This window comes from Pezoporus occidentalis, unplaced genomic scaffold (assembly GCF_034315485.1).
Source record: "Pezoporus occidentalis ecotype Australia unplaced genomic scaffold, CSIRO_AGI_Poc_V1 ctg221, whole genome shotgun sequence".
NCBI classification, from domain to species: Eukaryota; Metazoa; Chordata; class Aves; order Psittaciformes; family Psittacidae; genus Pezoporus; species Pezoporus occidentalis.
In genome coordinates, this window is record NW_026914084.1 from 631,711 (window position 1) to 647,669 (window position 15,959).

The 15,959-nt window shown below is 46.7% G+C and overlaps 1 protein-coding gene across 8 annotated transcripts in view; it reads right to left on the reverse strand.

Moving 5' to 3' along the window:
* Nucleotides 1–277: 277 nt before the first annotated feature.
* CACNA1I (calcium voltage-gated channel subunit alpha1 I) overlaps nt 278–15,959 on the reverse strand; it is a 151,735-nt gene continuing 136,053 nt past the window's right edge. For 4 of the 8 annotated variants that reach the window (XM_062620513.1, XM_062620515.1, XM_062620520.1 and 1 more), the window contains 10 exons: nt 15,776–15,909; nt 14,975–15,045; nt 12,100–12,178; nt 11,420–11,541; nt 10,336–10,674; nt 9,582–9,728; nt 5,563–5,679; nt 5,001–5,169; nt 3,926–4,122; nt 278–2,129 (listed from right to left, as the gene is read on the reverse strand). In XM_062620513.1, coding sequence (XP_062476497.1) covers nt 1,428–2,129; nt 3,926–4,122; nt 5,001–5,169; nt 5,563–5,679; nt 9,582–9,728; nt 10,336–10,674; nt 11,420–11,541; nt 12,100–12,178; nt 14,975–15,045; nt 15,776–15,909 — 2,077 coding nt within the window. In that variant the 3' untranslated portion in view covers nt 278–1,427. The remainder of the gene's footprint in view (nt 2,130–3,925; nt 4,123–5,000; nt 5,170–5,562; nt 5,680–9,581; nt 9,729–10,335; nt 10,675–11,419; nt 11,542–12,099; nt 12,179–14,974; nt 15,046–15,775; nt 15,910–15,959) is intronic. The other 4 variants (XM_062620514.1, XM_062620516.1, XM_062620521.1 and 1 more) reach the window with 3 other exon arrangements.

Consider the following 15,959-nt stretch of genomic DNA (forward strand, 5'->3'; position numbering starts at 1 on the left):
CCTTACATTTGCATGCACACACACATACACACACAGACCAATATTCCTTGCTCTCCATGTCCATGGTTGGCACTGAGCAGGACTTTGGTCCCAGCTACACTGATGCAAATCAGGAAAACACCAAAGGATGAAGGTGGTGCTGCAGAGGATGCAGACACACCACCAAACTGATGATGTTCTTGTAGGGTCTTTCCACTGGGACTTGGAACAGGGTTAGCCCTCAGCCGGGGACTGACTACATTTTGTATTGTTGAAGCCCCCTTTGCTTTTATTTATGTTTTTTAAATTCTAGGTTTTGTCTTCTTTTAATATATATATATAGCTATAGATACAAAAATAACAGATAGGTTTCTCTAGAGATGATTTTTGCACCTTTGGGCTTCTAAAATAAAATATCACAATTACTGCAAATGAAAGGGGGAAAAAATTCAGTTTCCTCTCCCCTTTTTACCTCTCCATCCCCTTCCACCCTTCCTCCGCTGCTCCAAATTTCCCCACATAGCTTGCAATCTTTTTTCCCTTAGAAGTTTTCTTTCTTTGGAAAACGAAAAAGACAAAAACCAATAAAGCAACAACACAAATATGCCATATAGCCTCCATTCCCTCCTCCCACGAGCATACCCGCTGTGTTCACACATTCCCTTCAAAGCAAGGCTTTTCACCTCAAAACGTTTTCCGTGCTCCATGGCTGTTTGCTTTTCCCTGCTGCCGGGGCCAGGTTTTCACCTGCTGTAAATCAGCGTGAGCCCACCTCAAGCCAGAGCTCTGCTGCTTTACACCAACAGGAGCGCACAACCGCGTTTTGCCAATTTACGCTCCACCTGAAGATATGGCCCATGGATTTTAATGTTTGAAATGGAAACATGGACAGTGAGGAAGTTCCCAGAAACAGGCAAGGCAAACTCCAGACGCTCTTCCCTTGCTGTTCCACGCTGCTTCCCTTCTCTTCGCCCCCACCCTCCCTGTTTGGCATAGCACCTCCTTCGGTCCCCATTTGCTTGTTCCTCCTTAGCACTTTCTGAAATTCATAATCTCTCAGTAAAAAAAATAAATAAATCGATCTCTATATATATGTATATGTATATATCTAAACAGCTGCCACGCAGCAGTCACCTGGCTGGAGGGTCCTGTCCCGACCAGCCCCATGGCCTTTTCTTGTCACTATAGTCTCTGCGGTGATGGTCCAGGTCTTGCCCTCAGGCAGGACTGTTCCCGTATTGCTTGCACTCTCCCACGCCTCTGAGGTACGGTACCAGAGTATTTATTCTATATATATATATATTCATGTATATATATATATTTATATATTTTTGTTTGCCTGGTTCTTTTTCTTGCAAATCCTTTGGAATTGCTGCTGGTGAGAAGCCAGTGAAACACGCTTCCCCATACCAGCGGCCGAACGCTCCCTCCCTGTGCCCCAGGGACCCTCATCTGTTCCTCTTGCTGACTCCATCGCCCAGCTCCAGCTCAGATGAGAGCGGAGAACCACGGCTCCCCGTCCCCAGTCTGCCGGGGCCATCCGCCTCCTCTCCTTCTCCAGGCGAAGGGGTGTCCTTGCAGAAGTCCGTCACCCAGGAGGGCATTGAGAGGAAGCCCCGCGGGTCAACGGTGTAGAAGGGCTTGGCGTGGTGGGCAGCGGGACGGCGGGGCGAGAGGCTGGCGTGAAGGCTGCTGGTGCTGCTGCACTTCTTCACCAGCGTCAGCCCCGGCGGCGGGGGCGAGAACAGGGAGGTCAGCGAGAGGCTGCTGAGGGTCTCCGAGGGCTCGCTGTTGTTGCCACCCCCCCGCAGGCTGCTGCCCACCCCCTCCTCATCCGAGGGGTCCATGGAGTCGTGGTGAGTGCAGCCGGGGCTGGTGCTCCCGCCGCTGCTGTGGCTGCGCTGGTGGCGGCAGATGCTTCGCAGGCTGAAGAGCCCCCGGCCCCGCAGGCTCCGGTGGCGGGAGGCAGGGGAGAGGGGGGCTGCCAGGGGTCTTTGACTGGTGGCAGCTGGCACGGGGCACAAAGCCACCGGGAGGTCCAGGGTGCACTGGGGAGAGTCGCTGAGGTTGAGGCTGTCCTCCAGCGTGGTCTGCAGGCTGCCTGCGGAGCTGCTGCTGCGGCTGTCCAGAGAGGTGTCGCTCTCGGGGGCCTGGGGAGAACGAGTGCAAATCATAGTTCTCAGGAACGGTATGGGCAAAGAGACTTTGCCTTTTTTATTTTATTATTTTATTTTATTTATTTTATGGTTTTTGGTTTTTTTTTTAGTGAAAATAAACCATAGGAAAAAAGGGAAAAAATCCAATTCCTCTCTCACTTTCCTCTGCTGGGGAGGGCACCTATAAACTACCTGACGAATGCGGCAAAGCACCAGCTCTGCAGCATGGCCAGAGGATTACCTTCTGGAGGATAAGAAAGGTTTCAATACTTTGAACTCTGATGTCATTCTGCTCAAGGATGAATCTTTCCCTCCCATGTGAAATGCTCTACCAAAGGGAAGGAGTGCTGGGTCTGTGAGTTCTGCAGCCCCTGCTGCCAGGCTGTCTGTGACCACAGGTGGTCCAGAATGCAGCAGAGCTAAGGTTTCCTGCGGGTCCTCGCTCCCAGCTTCCCTGTGGATCCTGCCACACAGGCTGCGGACTCATCAAAGCTGGCAGGAAGTCAAGGGACTTCTGTACGCAGACCTCAGGCTTTGTATATAGACCTCCTCTCGTTAAAAAATCAGCAATATTTCAGAATGGAAAAGAGGCCTCATGGTTCTGGCCAGCACTAGTGCAATGATGGTGTTTAGGACAGAAAAGTGGGGTCCAAACAGCCTTTATTTCCATGTGTCAGAGGTCAGTTAAGCTGTATTTCAGCTGCTCCTAGGAAACTGGTATGCACTGTGAGATCATCACTGGGACACAGCATTGGGAATGGTGCACATAGGACTGGGAGCAGTCTCCTGAACCATAGCTATTCAATACAGTCTGTATCACATAATCAGAAGTGTAGCAATTTCTCCTTTACAACAGTTCAGTACTTTTGCCCCAGTGATACACCAGCTCCAGAGCCCTTTCTCTTCTTGTGTCAGAAGTTTCGACACCGCAACAATTTAGTGGTCACAGCTTGAAGCTTAAATTTATCGTTGGTGAATTTATACACGTTTGTATTGTGCCAACGGTGTGTGTCGCATAGAACTGGATAACATCTTTTAAATGTATTGTTTAGTTTGTCTGGAATAGACTGTCCCTGTACTCCCCAAATGGGAATTGTTCCTGGAGTATTTTCCATGAACAGTATCAGGGATCTCTGTTGGACTTTCATCTCTGCCTCCTCTGCTCTTCAGAGACACTCAGTCTTCCCTAAACACTTCTATTCTTCTCTCTCGTTAGCAAGAAATAGCTGTCTTTTTAGAAAGAGACAGCACTTTTCTGGGATATAAGAGCTAAGAGGGCTGGGGAAAATAGCAAGCTCAAGGATGTAGTGTGTGGATGTGGCACGAAGGTCTGTGGAGGAGGCAGGTGGGGAGAAGCCTATTCCAACCAAAGTGTGTGATCTGGAGTCACGGCACTAAGAGGCTGTCATCTCCCTCACTCACACTGCAGCTGCTGTGCATGCAGGTGTCTGCAGCACACGTGGTGCAGGGGACCTAGGAGAGAGCTAAAAGTTGATGTGATTTTGTCTTCATGTAGGGCTGCAGCTGTCAAACTACTTTTTGATGCAAAGCAGAAGAATATACAATTTCAGGTGGTGAGAGCTATACAACACCGCTTTGCTATATAACCCTCTCTAGTCATCCTGCACTCTGCAGCCCACTGTGCTCCTCCAACAAGTTAGATCCAGGTTGCCCAGCCCATGACTACAGCTGCTTCTCTTCTTCCTCTCCTTCCTCTCCATTCAGCCCCCTCTATTTGGGTGTGCTGCGAAGATCAACCTTTCCTAGCAGAGGAAAGTGGAAGCCCTCACCTGATGAAGAAGTGTACAGTTCACACTCGGAGATCTCAGTGATGCCCAGGATCCTTGCAGAGAGATCTTAGGAAGGTTGTGTGTACATGAGACTTTCTCAGGCCCTGTTTGGTTGGCAGAGACAGCTGGGTGAAAAAATTCTGGTGGTACTGGTAACACTGGGCAAGATGCACCTGCAGAGAAGGGGCTGGGAGGGACTGACAAAGCACCAAAAGAAATGGGGGGGAGAACAAAAACAGAAAGAAAAAAATTAACTTGAAGAGTCCTCCAATTTGATTTGGTGCCCGCATTGCTACAAGTCCTACAAGTGCAATGTTTGGAGGATTTCAGTAACACACACTCCTGGCCAAAAAGCCTCAGTCTAGTGTTCACTCCGTGGGCTCCACTTTCTATGCAGGGACCAAAACCTACACCAGACCAGGAAGATTTACGCAGCTCAGAGCCATAAGGCAAGAGCTCAGCTTGTCTCTCCTGTTGCTGCTCTCACAGAGAAATACTGAGCTTTAAGGCCTTGATTCCACTATGTATCACTGCTAGAGGACTTTAATCCCAGACCCTGAAAGGCAAGGGATGAAGTGAGATGTATAAACTCGTAGCCTGGGGAACCTGGAACCAACAGAGGCCAAAGAGTGTTCTAGGGCAGAAGTGGAACACCTCCATTAAGAGCAGACATGTATTACATGTTCCCTGAGCCTGTACCTGAAGAACCTGGTCTCAGGGCACAGCAACATTTTACCAGGCCAAGTGAGCACAGTTCATCCACTTGATGCGTCAGGAGAGTCTGTCCCCACTCTTCTCTGACCGTGCATGGGTGCACTACTGTGAATGGGAATCAGCCCTTTCATGACACTTCACATAGGAAAGTCTGAGGGAGGATATAAGATCTAGCAGAAAAAGAAGGAACTGCTCCTCACCCCATTCCTGGAGGCTGGCAAACTGAAAGCTAGTTCCTGGTTAGTGTAACCCCATGTCACATTAGCTCCATTTCTGGCAGGGGAGAGGCAGGAGAAACGCAGAGGAGCTGAAACAACCCACACTTTCAGCAGGCCTGGAGAATAATCAGAGCTGTGCTCACCTTTGGTACTTTCATGCTTTAGCCAAGACTGGACTGAGTTGAAAGGAGCTTTCTCCATTTCACACAGGTAACTGTCTGGGTTTGTAGAACCATCTGCACTGGATAATGGCAGCAGGCATTCCCCCACATTGCCTACTCCATTGGAGTCAGGGCTGTCCTGGCCATCCTGCTGGAAGAAATGTGAGGACAAAGCATTGTGACATTTAATGGTGGACAACAAAGCAGACTTGTCAAAGCCTCAGGAAGGGCTGATTCTGAAGATCTAGCCCTAGGCTGATCCTTTGAGCTAGCTGAGATGCTTAGGTTTCCAGTCCAAATCCCCTATATTTAGGTTCATTTAGAGGAAGTTACTGACAGTAGTGAAGAGAACTTTCAAGAACATACATAATTTTTTTCTCCTCAAAAGCTTCTCCACAATATGTCTTTATGGAGAAGCTCTTGAAAAGTGACCAGAATTTATATTCCTCAGCAGGCACACTTGGATGAATACAGAGCACTTCAAATGAGCACGGGCAGAAATATAGCGCATAGTGCAATATCCCCATGACTGCCCGGGGCTAACCTTGGTGTCCTTAGGGCTCAGCTGAGAAGTGCTGCGATTGTCTGACTCATCTCCTAGAAGGATGGAAGAGGACTTGTCTGAGTTGAGAGACAATGCTTCTATTTCGGCCAGCTGGACCTGCAGGAAGGGAAAGGAGCTGTCACAGATCATATCTGGCATCCACGTTTCAAGCTGTCACATTGTTTATGGTGGGTAAGTGAGAGCCTGTAGACCTGAGATCAATTTTAGGTTATATTACTAACATACATACATAAATACATCTTTAAATGTTTTCTATATATACACACACATATGTATATATATGTTATATACATCAGGTACTGCCCAACCCAAATCTGGGCTGGGCAGGAAAATCCACTTTTCAGGGAAAGTTGAACATATGATCTGCAAGCAACCCACCACCAGTCCATGCTCCTCTAGTGCTAGAATTGGAAGAAGGAGTCATCCTGTGTCTGTCCCAGCAATACAGCTGGCACGAGGCCCTGCAACTAAAGCCAGGCAGGGAGAAGGCTCCCTCAGGCAGGTGACATGGCACCTGCTCTGCTGAGGGATGAGAAGTGGGACCTCTCTCTGAAGATGCCACGGACGGCCCTGCTTAAACATGAAGGTTCTTTCATTTCATGGATAGTCATGCCTCTTGCAGTCCATGCCAGTATCATGCTTTTCATATTCTCTTACCTTCATCACCCTCCAGCTCCCTGTGTCTTCCCTCACCTATAACCTACCCAAGAGCTCAGCTAACACCATCTCCCATCCTGATCTCCACCCTTAAATTCACCCCTCCTGCACAGTCATACTTGTGCTGTCTTGCTTTCTGAAACCAAATCTGACCACTGCATCTTTCTCAGACTTGAGCCTCGGCTCTGCTCCAGTCCTATGCCTGACTTTGATCCTTTGGCCTCTTTAATACCACATGTGCCCCTCTCCCATCCTCTTTCTTCCAAGCTTTCAGTTCCCCTCTACCTGGCATCTTTTCCCCACAATGCCTGAAAAGCATATCTTTTTCTAGTTGCCTAAGCAGCTGCTCTGTCCCTTCTGTGCTTGGCTTTCTGTCCCACCAGTTCCCAACACCAGCACCTGACTCTCAAGAGCTATATTTGAGGTTGTCTCAGTCAGGACAGCCTGCTTCCTGGCTATTTATCTTCTTCTCCCTTGTATTTCTGTTTGCAAGAGGCGGGTACAGCTTTTGTGCTGTAAGAGAAGGTAGAAAGTTTGGAGAGATGACCCTTTCGAGTTGGGAGTTTAGTGGCTTGTGCCAATGCCAGAGATGGAAGAGGGAAAAGGTCTCCCTTTGAGGGATAATGCACTTTGAATAAACAGGACGGAGAAACAGATCTGGATCTAAATACAGGGCACAAATGACATCCTTATTTGGGATATTATTCTGACACAGGAACATGGTGCTGTGAAGAGAGCCCAAAGCCAACAACTGCTGCTCAGAGAATGGGCGCACTGGAGAGCCCAAACAAAGTTATGTGAATTACACGAAACAGCCACCAGTCAACAACTACTTGCATAGAGAAACACAGTCTTCATTAAGTCCCACTTAGTGTGCATACTCATCCACTACTCTCCTAAGTGCTCATTACACCAGAACAGCCTTATAGCTGTACTTGTAGAGACACCAGCGCGAAATGCGGTAACATCTGCAACTACCTTCTCCACCCATAAAAAAGAGTTTCAACAAAAGCCAGAATAGTCTGCTCTTCACTGAACCAGTTGTTTGCAAATCCTGGCCACTACAGAAAAAAGCACAATCAACAAAGTCATGGAGAGATAAACTACATGTGTGGAAACATGGTTCACTCACTGACAAACTCCTACCGCTGGCTAAACTCAGCCACCAATACACAGATGTCTGTCAAATAGCCCAAGAGTGAAAGGATAGTGATGACAAGAAAAGAGGTTAGTGGCATGAAAAAAAGATGTTTAGTTCTTATAGCTTCCCTACTGAAGAATGTTCAATGTTGTGTCCATCCACTGTGCTCAGCATCTTGATGGTTTAAAGTACAAGCGAAATGGGAGTAAACATTTTTGGCCAATATGTGTTTTTTTGTCACCAGAGTGATTCAGCAGGCAGCAAACACACTATTTAATTGGAACACACATGCACTGAATAGCACTGCATAAAAACTGTTTTGCCTATACAACTTGCTGTTGATTGCTTCTGAGATAGTAAAATTCCTTCTGTGTGTATAATGCACATTCGGATACGTTGACATACCAGAGTACATTCTAGTTTAATAACTACATGCACTGCTGGTGTTAGTTCTGAGACTAGCTTAGCCTAGCTGTGACTCCATGTAGAGATTTCCTATTGAATTTTCCACAATGTTTTTTATATTATGAAATATTAAGAAAAAGTTGTAATCAACCATGACTTAAAATCCAGAGCTGCAGTTTTTATTCATACGATCAGAAATGAAATATATGATCAGAAACATCTACGCTTTACTACTACAGTTATTCATGCAGATACAGATAATTTCTTCTCAATTCCACATCTTAGATGTGTTGAAGTATCAGTTTTGAAAAATAATTTATGGCTCTATAACAGCTAGTGGAAAATATGATCTAAGAATAATTCCTTGGTTGTGATTATTCTGTTAAAGTCTTCACTGTGGCTGTGGGGGCTGTCTAGTTTCCTTGCTGGGAAGGTAGGAAAATCTGTTGTTGTCTTAACTCCTAGGCAGGGTACTGAAGACTATGTGAAAGCTTTTCAAATGTAGCAAACTAGTTGCAGATGACTTAACTTGGGAGTAATTATTGTGGAGTGCCTTAGAAGACCTGATTTTCTGAGAAGGTTGAGCACCAAATGCTGAACCTAAGGAAAGCGATGGAAACTGTAGTTAATTGAAACCTAGTTATTTGGCTTCACTAATGCAGCATCCATTTGCGAAGTGTTGCAATACAGATAAACTGCAGCAATATTCTCCATTTGATGCTTTCAAAGGGACAAGCAGATAGCTGAAAGGCTGAAAAAAAAATAGAGCATCAGAACTAGGCATCTGAAGCCAAAGAAAATATTGTTTTCTTCAAACATGGAAAGAATAATCTGCCAATGAGAGCTCTTTTCCAAGTTTCCTGGTTTCTTTACAAGCAATAGCAACATATCAAGTTAGCTATGGGGAAGGAGGCAGTTAAGATTGCCACTGATGTACCAATTTACTGTCAGATGAGCCACAATCATAGCACTTAAATACAATAAAATTATTGCAAAACCAAAATGAATTCTGCTACTCACCTAACTTCTCCCAGACTACTTTGCTCTAAAAATTTCAGAACCAGAAAATACTGATTGCTTAGGAAGTAGTTTTCCAAACACCTACTAACTTTAGGAACACAAGTCCAAGCCATTTGGTGTTCTGCTTTTAGCAACAACTCATTTGTCAGCTAACAGGTTCTACATCAGAAGTGACTCTCAAACTTCCTCAGTGGGACCATTTTTATTTAGTTTTCGCTCAAACTAATTAACTGGTTTTCACCACACACCAATTCTTGCTCACAGACGGTGACTCTTCAACAAGACATTTAAGCATGTGCTTAATTCATTGACCTCAACAGGGAATAACCTAGCACATGTTTAAAATGAAGACAAAACACATGCTTGAATCTTCCACTGAATTGCCTCCAAGTGCTGTCATTGGGGTGAGATACTTTCACTCCTTCATTCAATAGGAGCTTGAACCTCTGCTTTTCTTGCTGAATTGAACACAACAAGAGCTGCCAGGATGCCTTCATAGTCACTTCTCTACAGCTTAATCAGTCCCTCCTGATTCCTGTGTCCTGTCACATCTCACCTCTCCATCATGTCAAACATTCCCCTGCAGCTAAGGAGGGCAGGCCTGTGCTAGAGGCAGTATCAGCAGTTCATGACAGATGACAAACACAGGTCAACAAGCTCTCTGTCTACACAATCTACAGCCAGGAGCACACATCAGATGACCTGCGGGCATGTAGGTGTGGGTGTGCAGGTCTTGGGGGGACAGTCCCCTCACGCATCCTCGCACGCAGGTTACCTCTTGCTTGTCATGGTTACACTTCTCGCACATGGCCGGCGAGGAGTAATGATGGAAGACGGAGCCCGATAGGTTATCGATGATCATTAACTCCCCGTCGAAGGAGTCCTTAATAATTAAAGAGACACTGTCCAGCCATAAGTTCTCCTAGGGGACAAGAAAGGGGGGAGGATGGGAGAGATCATTTTAAGAATGCCGAGCTTTCTGCTTCAAAGTTTCATGTGAATTTGGGGCTGGGTTCTCCACCCTGACTCATCTGGAACAGCACCTTGTTCTGCACAGGGTCACTGGGGAAGCGTTTGCTCCTTAAGGTGTGTAAAGGTGCCAGAGTTCAATGCAAAAAAAGGAAGGAGGGACTGTCTTCACTCACTGTCAGTGCACCACAGCACTGCTCACGCCTCCTCTCCAGCTCTGCTGGAGAGCCTCACTCTTGATCTGACATTTCTCCTGCTCTCTTCTCCTGAGCTCCCCTCTCAAATTTGCTTCCTAACACACCTTTAACTGATCTGCTCCATTCCTCCTCTGCTGGCCCTCAGGTTCCTACACCATGATGACATTAAACAGGACCCACTGCTGTCACAGCCTTGTTCCCACATGATGCTACCACTCAAAAGTCTACCACTGAAAGCAAACCTCTTACCCTGAGGCGGAAGCATCTATCTGCTACTGCTAACCCTTCGGTCATCTAGGCTGCCTAGCTTCTCCCCACAGCTACTTGCTACAGTCTAGTTGGTAAGCGCAAAGGTTTACTCACCTGTGCTGGAGAGTAACACCTCATGCACAGACGTCCTTCAGGATCTGTTTTCCCACCGCCTCCTCCTGTTCCTGCTCCTTTTCCCTGTCCTGAATTTGGGGAGCCTGACTTGCGGGAGCACAGCCCATGTGTAAATTCCAGCTCAATCTCAGCATCCATCTCTGCGTCCTCCTGGGCTTCCTTGTTGCTGTCATCAAGATGTTTCATGAGCACAGCTACCACCACATTGATGAGGACAAACTGGGCTGTGAGCACAAAGCTGACAAAGTACAGTGGGGAGATGAACTGCAGGTTGCTGAGGCAGCTCCGGTCATCGTGGCTGCAGTCACGCAAAGTATCCTTGAGGGGAAGTTGGGTTTGAGAGGGAACGATGGAAGGAAGGAAGGACTAAAGTAAGAATACAAACTTTGCTGCCCTTTCTGCCAAAAAACACTGATGCCCATAGAAAGAACAAGGTAAGCTTTCCCATCATCCCACACCCTCTGGGATCATAAGGTCTTCAAAGAAACTGGGATACTATCTGACCATGTGTTTTCTGCTTCAGAGTAAATACACACAAAAGCGTACAGAGCAAACTACTTCCAGACCATCACATGTTGCTGCCACTGTAACCCCACACATGTGAACAAGAACAAAAATGAGCCATCTGGGACTGCCTTCTCTCATCCAGACTCAAAAGCACAGTATGTGATCAAAGAACTTTCCTCTCTGTATGTCCTTTGAAGGATGTAAGTTTTTATTTTGGATTGCCCCAGTAGCTCTGCAGATGGGCCCCATGTTCACTGCATCTACATTCAGCTTTGGTAATAGGCCTTATGATAGTGGATGTTCCCTCTCAGCCTGGCCAGCCTTCTTATTCCTTCTAAGAAGGATTTGCACTATTCTCAGCCAGATGACTGGCTAGAGGACTAGATGAGTCCAAGATCTGAGTTACCATGGTGGGGAGGGAGATCCTGGCCCAAGCAGGACCTTATCTAGCAACCCAGCTTCTTTGCTCCTTCTCTTTTCTAGCCCAAGCACTTCTGAACATCAGAATTTCTCCTTCCCCACAGTAAGGACATCCACACCCCTGAGGCCCAGTTACCTTCATGATTCCATTCCAGTTGTCACCTGTGGACACCTGGAAGAGTGTGAGGAAGGCCATCCCGAAGTTCTCAAAGGTGGCATGACGGCTCATGCCCTCACAGGGGTTCTCATCATTGCATACTGAAAGGAAGGGGATAGCAGCTATCAGTGGAGGACACAATGCCAGCCCTGAGATCAATAGCAGGAACTTCAGGATTCTCACAGCCTGGAGACCTCAGGTAATGGCATTAGCACACTGCCCAACAGTTGGTCTTTTGCAGAGCAATGCAAAAAAATCCCTGATGGTCCAGCCCCAGGATCCCAGACAGTGTAACTCAGCTGCTCAGGGGTATCCTCCCAATGTGTCATTGTACTGCCTTTTTTCTTGATCTATGTTCCATGGCAAGAGATGTAAATAAACTTTCCCTGAGTTTTTCTTGTACTCTTGAAGGCAGTATCAAGGCAGGCAGTGCAGAAAAAGCAAAAGTTTAAGAACGCAAGAGAAGCCAAACACTGCCTTTGTTTTGTTAGGCCAATAACTATTTAGAGGGAAATTTGTTTTATATCAATTACGCATAAGGGAGAATAAAGGCCACCAAGTAATTCAGTACCTTTATTGAATGAGTACTGATTTTGAGAAACCTTAGCTTCCCAGCAGGCCTGTAGCTAACACTGGAACATGGTCTGCTTGAGACTTACCCAGTTTTCCAAAGAGCTCCACTCCTAGAGCAGCGTAGATGAAAAAGAGGAGCATGAAAAGGAGTCCAAGGTTTCCCACCTGAAAGCAAATGGCACAGTCAGCCTACCCCAAAGCCTGTTTCATCTGTATAGGGAAGTGTTTTTAATCTTTCAAAGCCTGGAGAGAACAGCAGCAAATTGCCAGTGTACAAAATTCGGCCAAACAATTCCTCAGCACTTGGGAAATCACCAGTGGTGGCACCAGTTGCAACTGGACTTGAAGGATGCTCTTTTCCCAGTTGTCTCCACACCAGCACAAGCTGGCCAGGGCTGACTAAAGTGTGCAGCATCTGGGCCAGGTGAAGACAAGCACATTGGTGCAGGGGCACAGAAGGTGAAGCCAGTCTGGCTGAGTGAAGGACAAGCTGCGGATTACAGCACACATACATGACTTGCAGTGCTATATGCTCCACCAAAACTGCCTAAGTCCCCTGAAGTTATGCTCATGTGAAAAGTGCAACAGAAGTGCTCCAAAGAGACAGTGACACCAGCTCCTGCTATGAACCAGGCAGAGCATGGTGGGGCAAGGCACCAGCTATGTATGGAGGTTACAGCAGTGCTTTTAAAAGGAGTAGGGAGGAGGGAAGGAAGGAGGGTAAAGAGGCACTCTTGAAATGTGTGGAGAAGAGAGGAGACTGGAGGAGTCAAGAAGCAGAGCTTCCTTTGCATCTCATGAATAATAGGTCAAAGTCTGATTTCTGGGCTTCCAACAGCTGCTGTTTGTAAACCTCTCTCCCAAAGCAAGGATTGCTGCTTTGTGGTGCATAAAGGCAGCAGTGCACCAACAATATGGGCACTGTCCCCAGGTTCTCACTCTCCCAAATCACTGCCTGCCTCTGAATCTCCGGCCTCTCAGCATGTGGGGCAGCCAGGGGCAGCAGGAGGCAGGCTGAACAGTAACAGAAAATGGAAGTAATGGTTAGCACACTGTTGGTGGAGCAATAGGAGGCAGAGAAAAAATGAGGACCTAAGAGGTATATGGGTGGTTTTGAAGAACTGAACAGTGTCTGGTCATTGTCTGAATGCATGTAGTCATTGTGCCTGTGTTAGGATCATCCACTTCAGGAGTCTAATTTAGTCATTTTAACCGCTGTGCCATCCAAATTCAGGAGAAAGATAAATGACTCAGCCTAGGACCAGAGCAGATCTCCAAGGCTTGATCTGAGGTCCCAGGTGTGCTTTTTGCCATTCTGAGCAAAACCCTTCACTGCCTGATGACTCAGTTTCTCCATCTTCATGACAGGGATATGAACATTTCCTGCTTTCTTCTTTATTCTCTGTATTTTGGGGGTAGAAGTTGGGTCTCATCATTTTAGTGCAATTACACTGCAAAGTCCTCTTACCAATGGCAAGCCAGCTCTTATTATCTGTATGCATTTATCTGGGTTGCAGAATAAACATGCCACAGACGTGCAGATGCTGGATCTGGAGACCTGCTCCAGACTCAAGACCTGCTCGAGTTACAGATCCTCACCTGAGAAAAATCAGCTTTTGTGGCTCCTGGAACAGAAAAGAGCCAGGTGCAAAGGAGCTGCATTGATGGAACTAATAAACATTACTGGCCCAAAGCTGCCTGCTGTAAGAACACCCTTAATCTCCTGTTCCTTCATTGCCCAGTGTATCTTAGCCCCCAACTATCCTGGATGATAATATTATTATATATCCTGCATAAGAATTATGTAATTATTATTTTTAGACAAAACCACAAATTATTATTGTGTAATAAAAGACATGGGAGATGAGAGCTCAGGATCCATAAAAGATTACAGTGGTTTCCCCTTGCTTTTGCACCATGAGATTTGTCTAATTCAGATTGACATTTATTGTCACCAACATCAGAAGTAAACTCCTTGGGTAACTCCTCATGCTGTTTTCAGATTGATTCTCAGCTCTGCATCACTCCTTGAGACTGGCACATTAACTGATAAATCAACTGACTAATGCTTGTGCATTTTGATATCATGCAATATAGCTGTTTGCTTGGGGTCTGCCAGGGGAATGGTCTGATATATGATCAGTAGAGCCACTTGGTACCATTACTCCTCGCTTAACAATTCTCTCTCAAGGATGCAGAAGGAAGGGGACCAGTTTCCCTGGCTGTTCATCCATCACAGAGGATCCTCACAATGGGCTTGAAGCCTGTGTAAAGCACCATGTCAGCATCTCATTCGGGAACAGCTGCCTCTCACAGCTCATGAAATCCTTCTGTCTAGCTGTCTTGCAGTAGACACTTAACTGCCGGCTGCGTGAGCCACAACAGAGCGCGTCACTGCTCCTCATACATGAGAGGCTCAGAAACACAAAGGGATCCAGGAGGATAAAGGAAGAAAGTAGAAAGGCAGAGGCACTGGCTAAGAAAAGGAGTGACACGAGTGTGAATGAAAGAGAGGGAAGGAAACGGAGCACATGCCGGAAAGGGAGAGAGGGGCAGAAACACAAAGACATCTTTTCCTCCTGAAATGGCTGCAGTCACTCTTCCCTTTTTATGGAGAGGAGAAAGAGAGGCTGGGGACTAGCCCTAAGCAGTTAGACACTAGCTACATGCGATGGGAAAAACAAAATCTGCCCTTAACCAGGAATCAAGCTTTGTATCATTCACCCACTGGAGAACAGAGATGAGAGGTGAGCTGTACCCCCGTGTTTGACATGATAACCTGGACAACACCTATCTGAAGAGAGATGTATCTCTATGAACAACATGAAAACTTGGACAAACAACCTTCAGGCAGTTGCCTGCACAACACAGTAGACACCACCTCTGAGCCTCCGCAAGAATCAACCCTTCTGAAGAAGGGTGCAGAAAACGAGAGTGTTTAGGAGAGCTGGTCTGTTTTACCTGTGGCAGAGCTTGAACAACTGTATCCAGCAGTGCTCGCATTCCTGTGGCCATCTTCAGTAGCTTCAGGACTGCCACAACAAGCACAAGACAAGTGTCACTCAGGCTGAGCTCAGGAGGTCCATCCTTTGTGTGACTTACTAATAGCACACTGTCTTCCCTTGCCCTAGAATAAGCTGATTGTACCCCTTTAGCTCCTTTCTCCCTTCTTTTGACTCTACAGCCCTGGTGGTTCTTTCTCCTCCAGTCCACCTCATTCTTACTAATTGCTGTTTCTTCCACCCATGCCTATCGGGCTTCCTTTGCTTTATCCACAGTCTGGTCAAGAGCCCTCTTTTTTACAGAAATATGTATCACACAGTTCTCCCTCTGCGCTGATTTCACCACTTTCTCTTCTACCAGCTCTTAACTGTTAAGGCAGCTTAGCACACCTTTACCACCACCAGGAAGATTCTGTCCCCTCCCTGAGCAAACTTCAACCTGCTTGGTGACCCCTTCTCCAAACACCACTTCCATACTTGCCTCATAAAAGAATAACAGGGAAAGTTCAGCTCTCACATGATCTGCTCGCCCTCCTGGTCATTCAAGTCCTGTTAAAATCACTGCCTCTAAATGCCTGGCTAAGGGAAATCAGAAAGCCTTAGCCTCTAGGCAGTCCTTTGCCACATCCGCTGCCTGCCTCCCTCCAAGGGTTAGAGACAGGGTGAGCCCTGACTCTACAGCCACTGTTCAATGAGTCATGGCACCGAGTCCCACTCCACAGCCACCTACACCCCTGCCTCTGACCAGCGTCTTTCTCACCCCGTGCAATACGCAGCACCCTCATGATCCGGATGATAGTGGGGTTAATTGGGAGAGCAGCATTGATTTCAATCTCTTCCAGTGTGATGCCCATGACAGATAGCAGCACAATGGCCAGATCTAGCTGGTTCCACCTTAAGAAATAAAAATTAAGAGAATAAAGGAAGATGGAGCTTTTCCATTT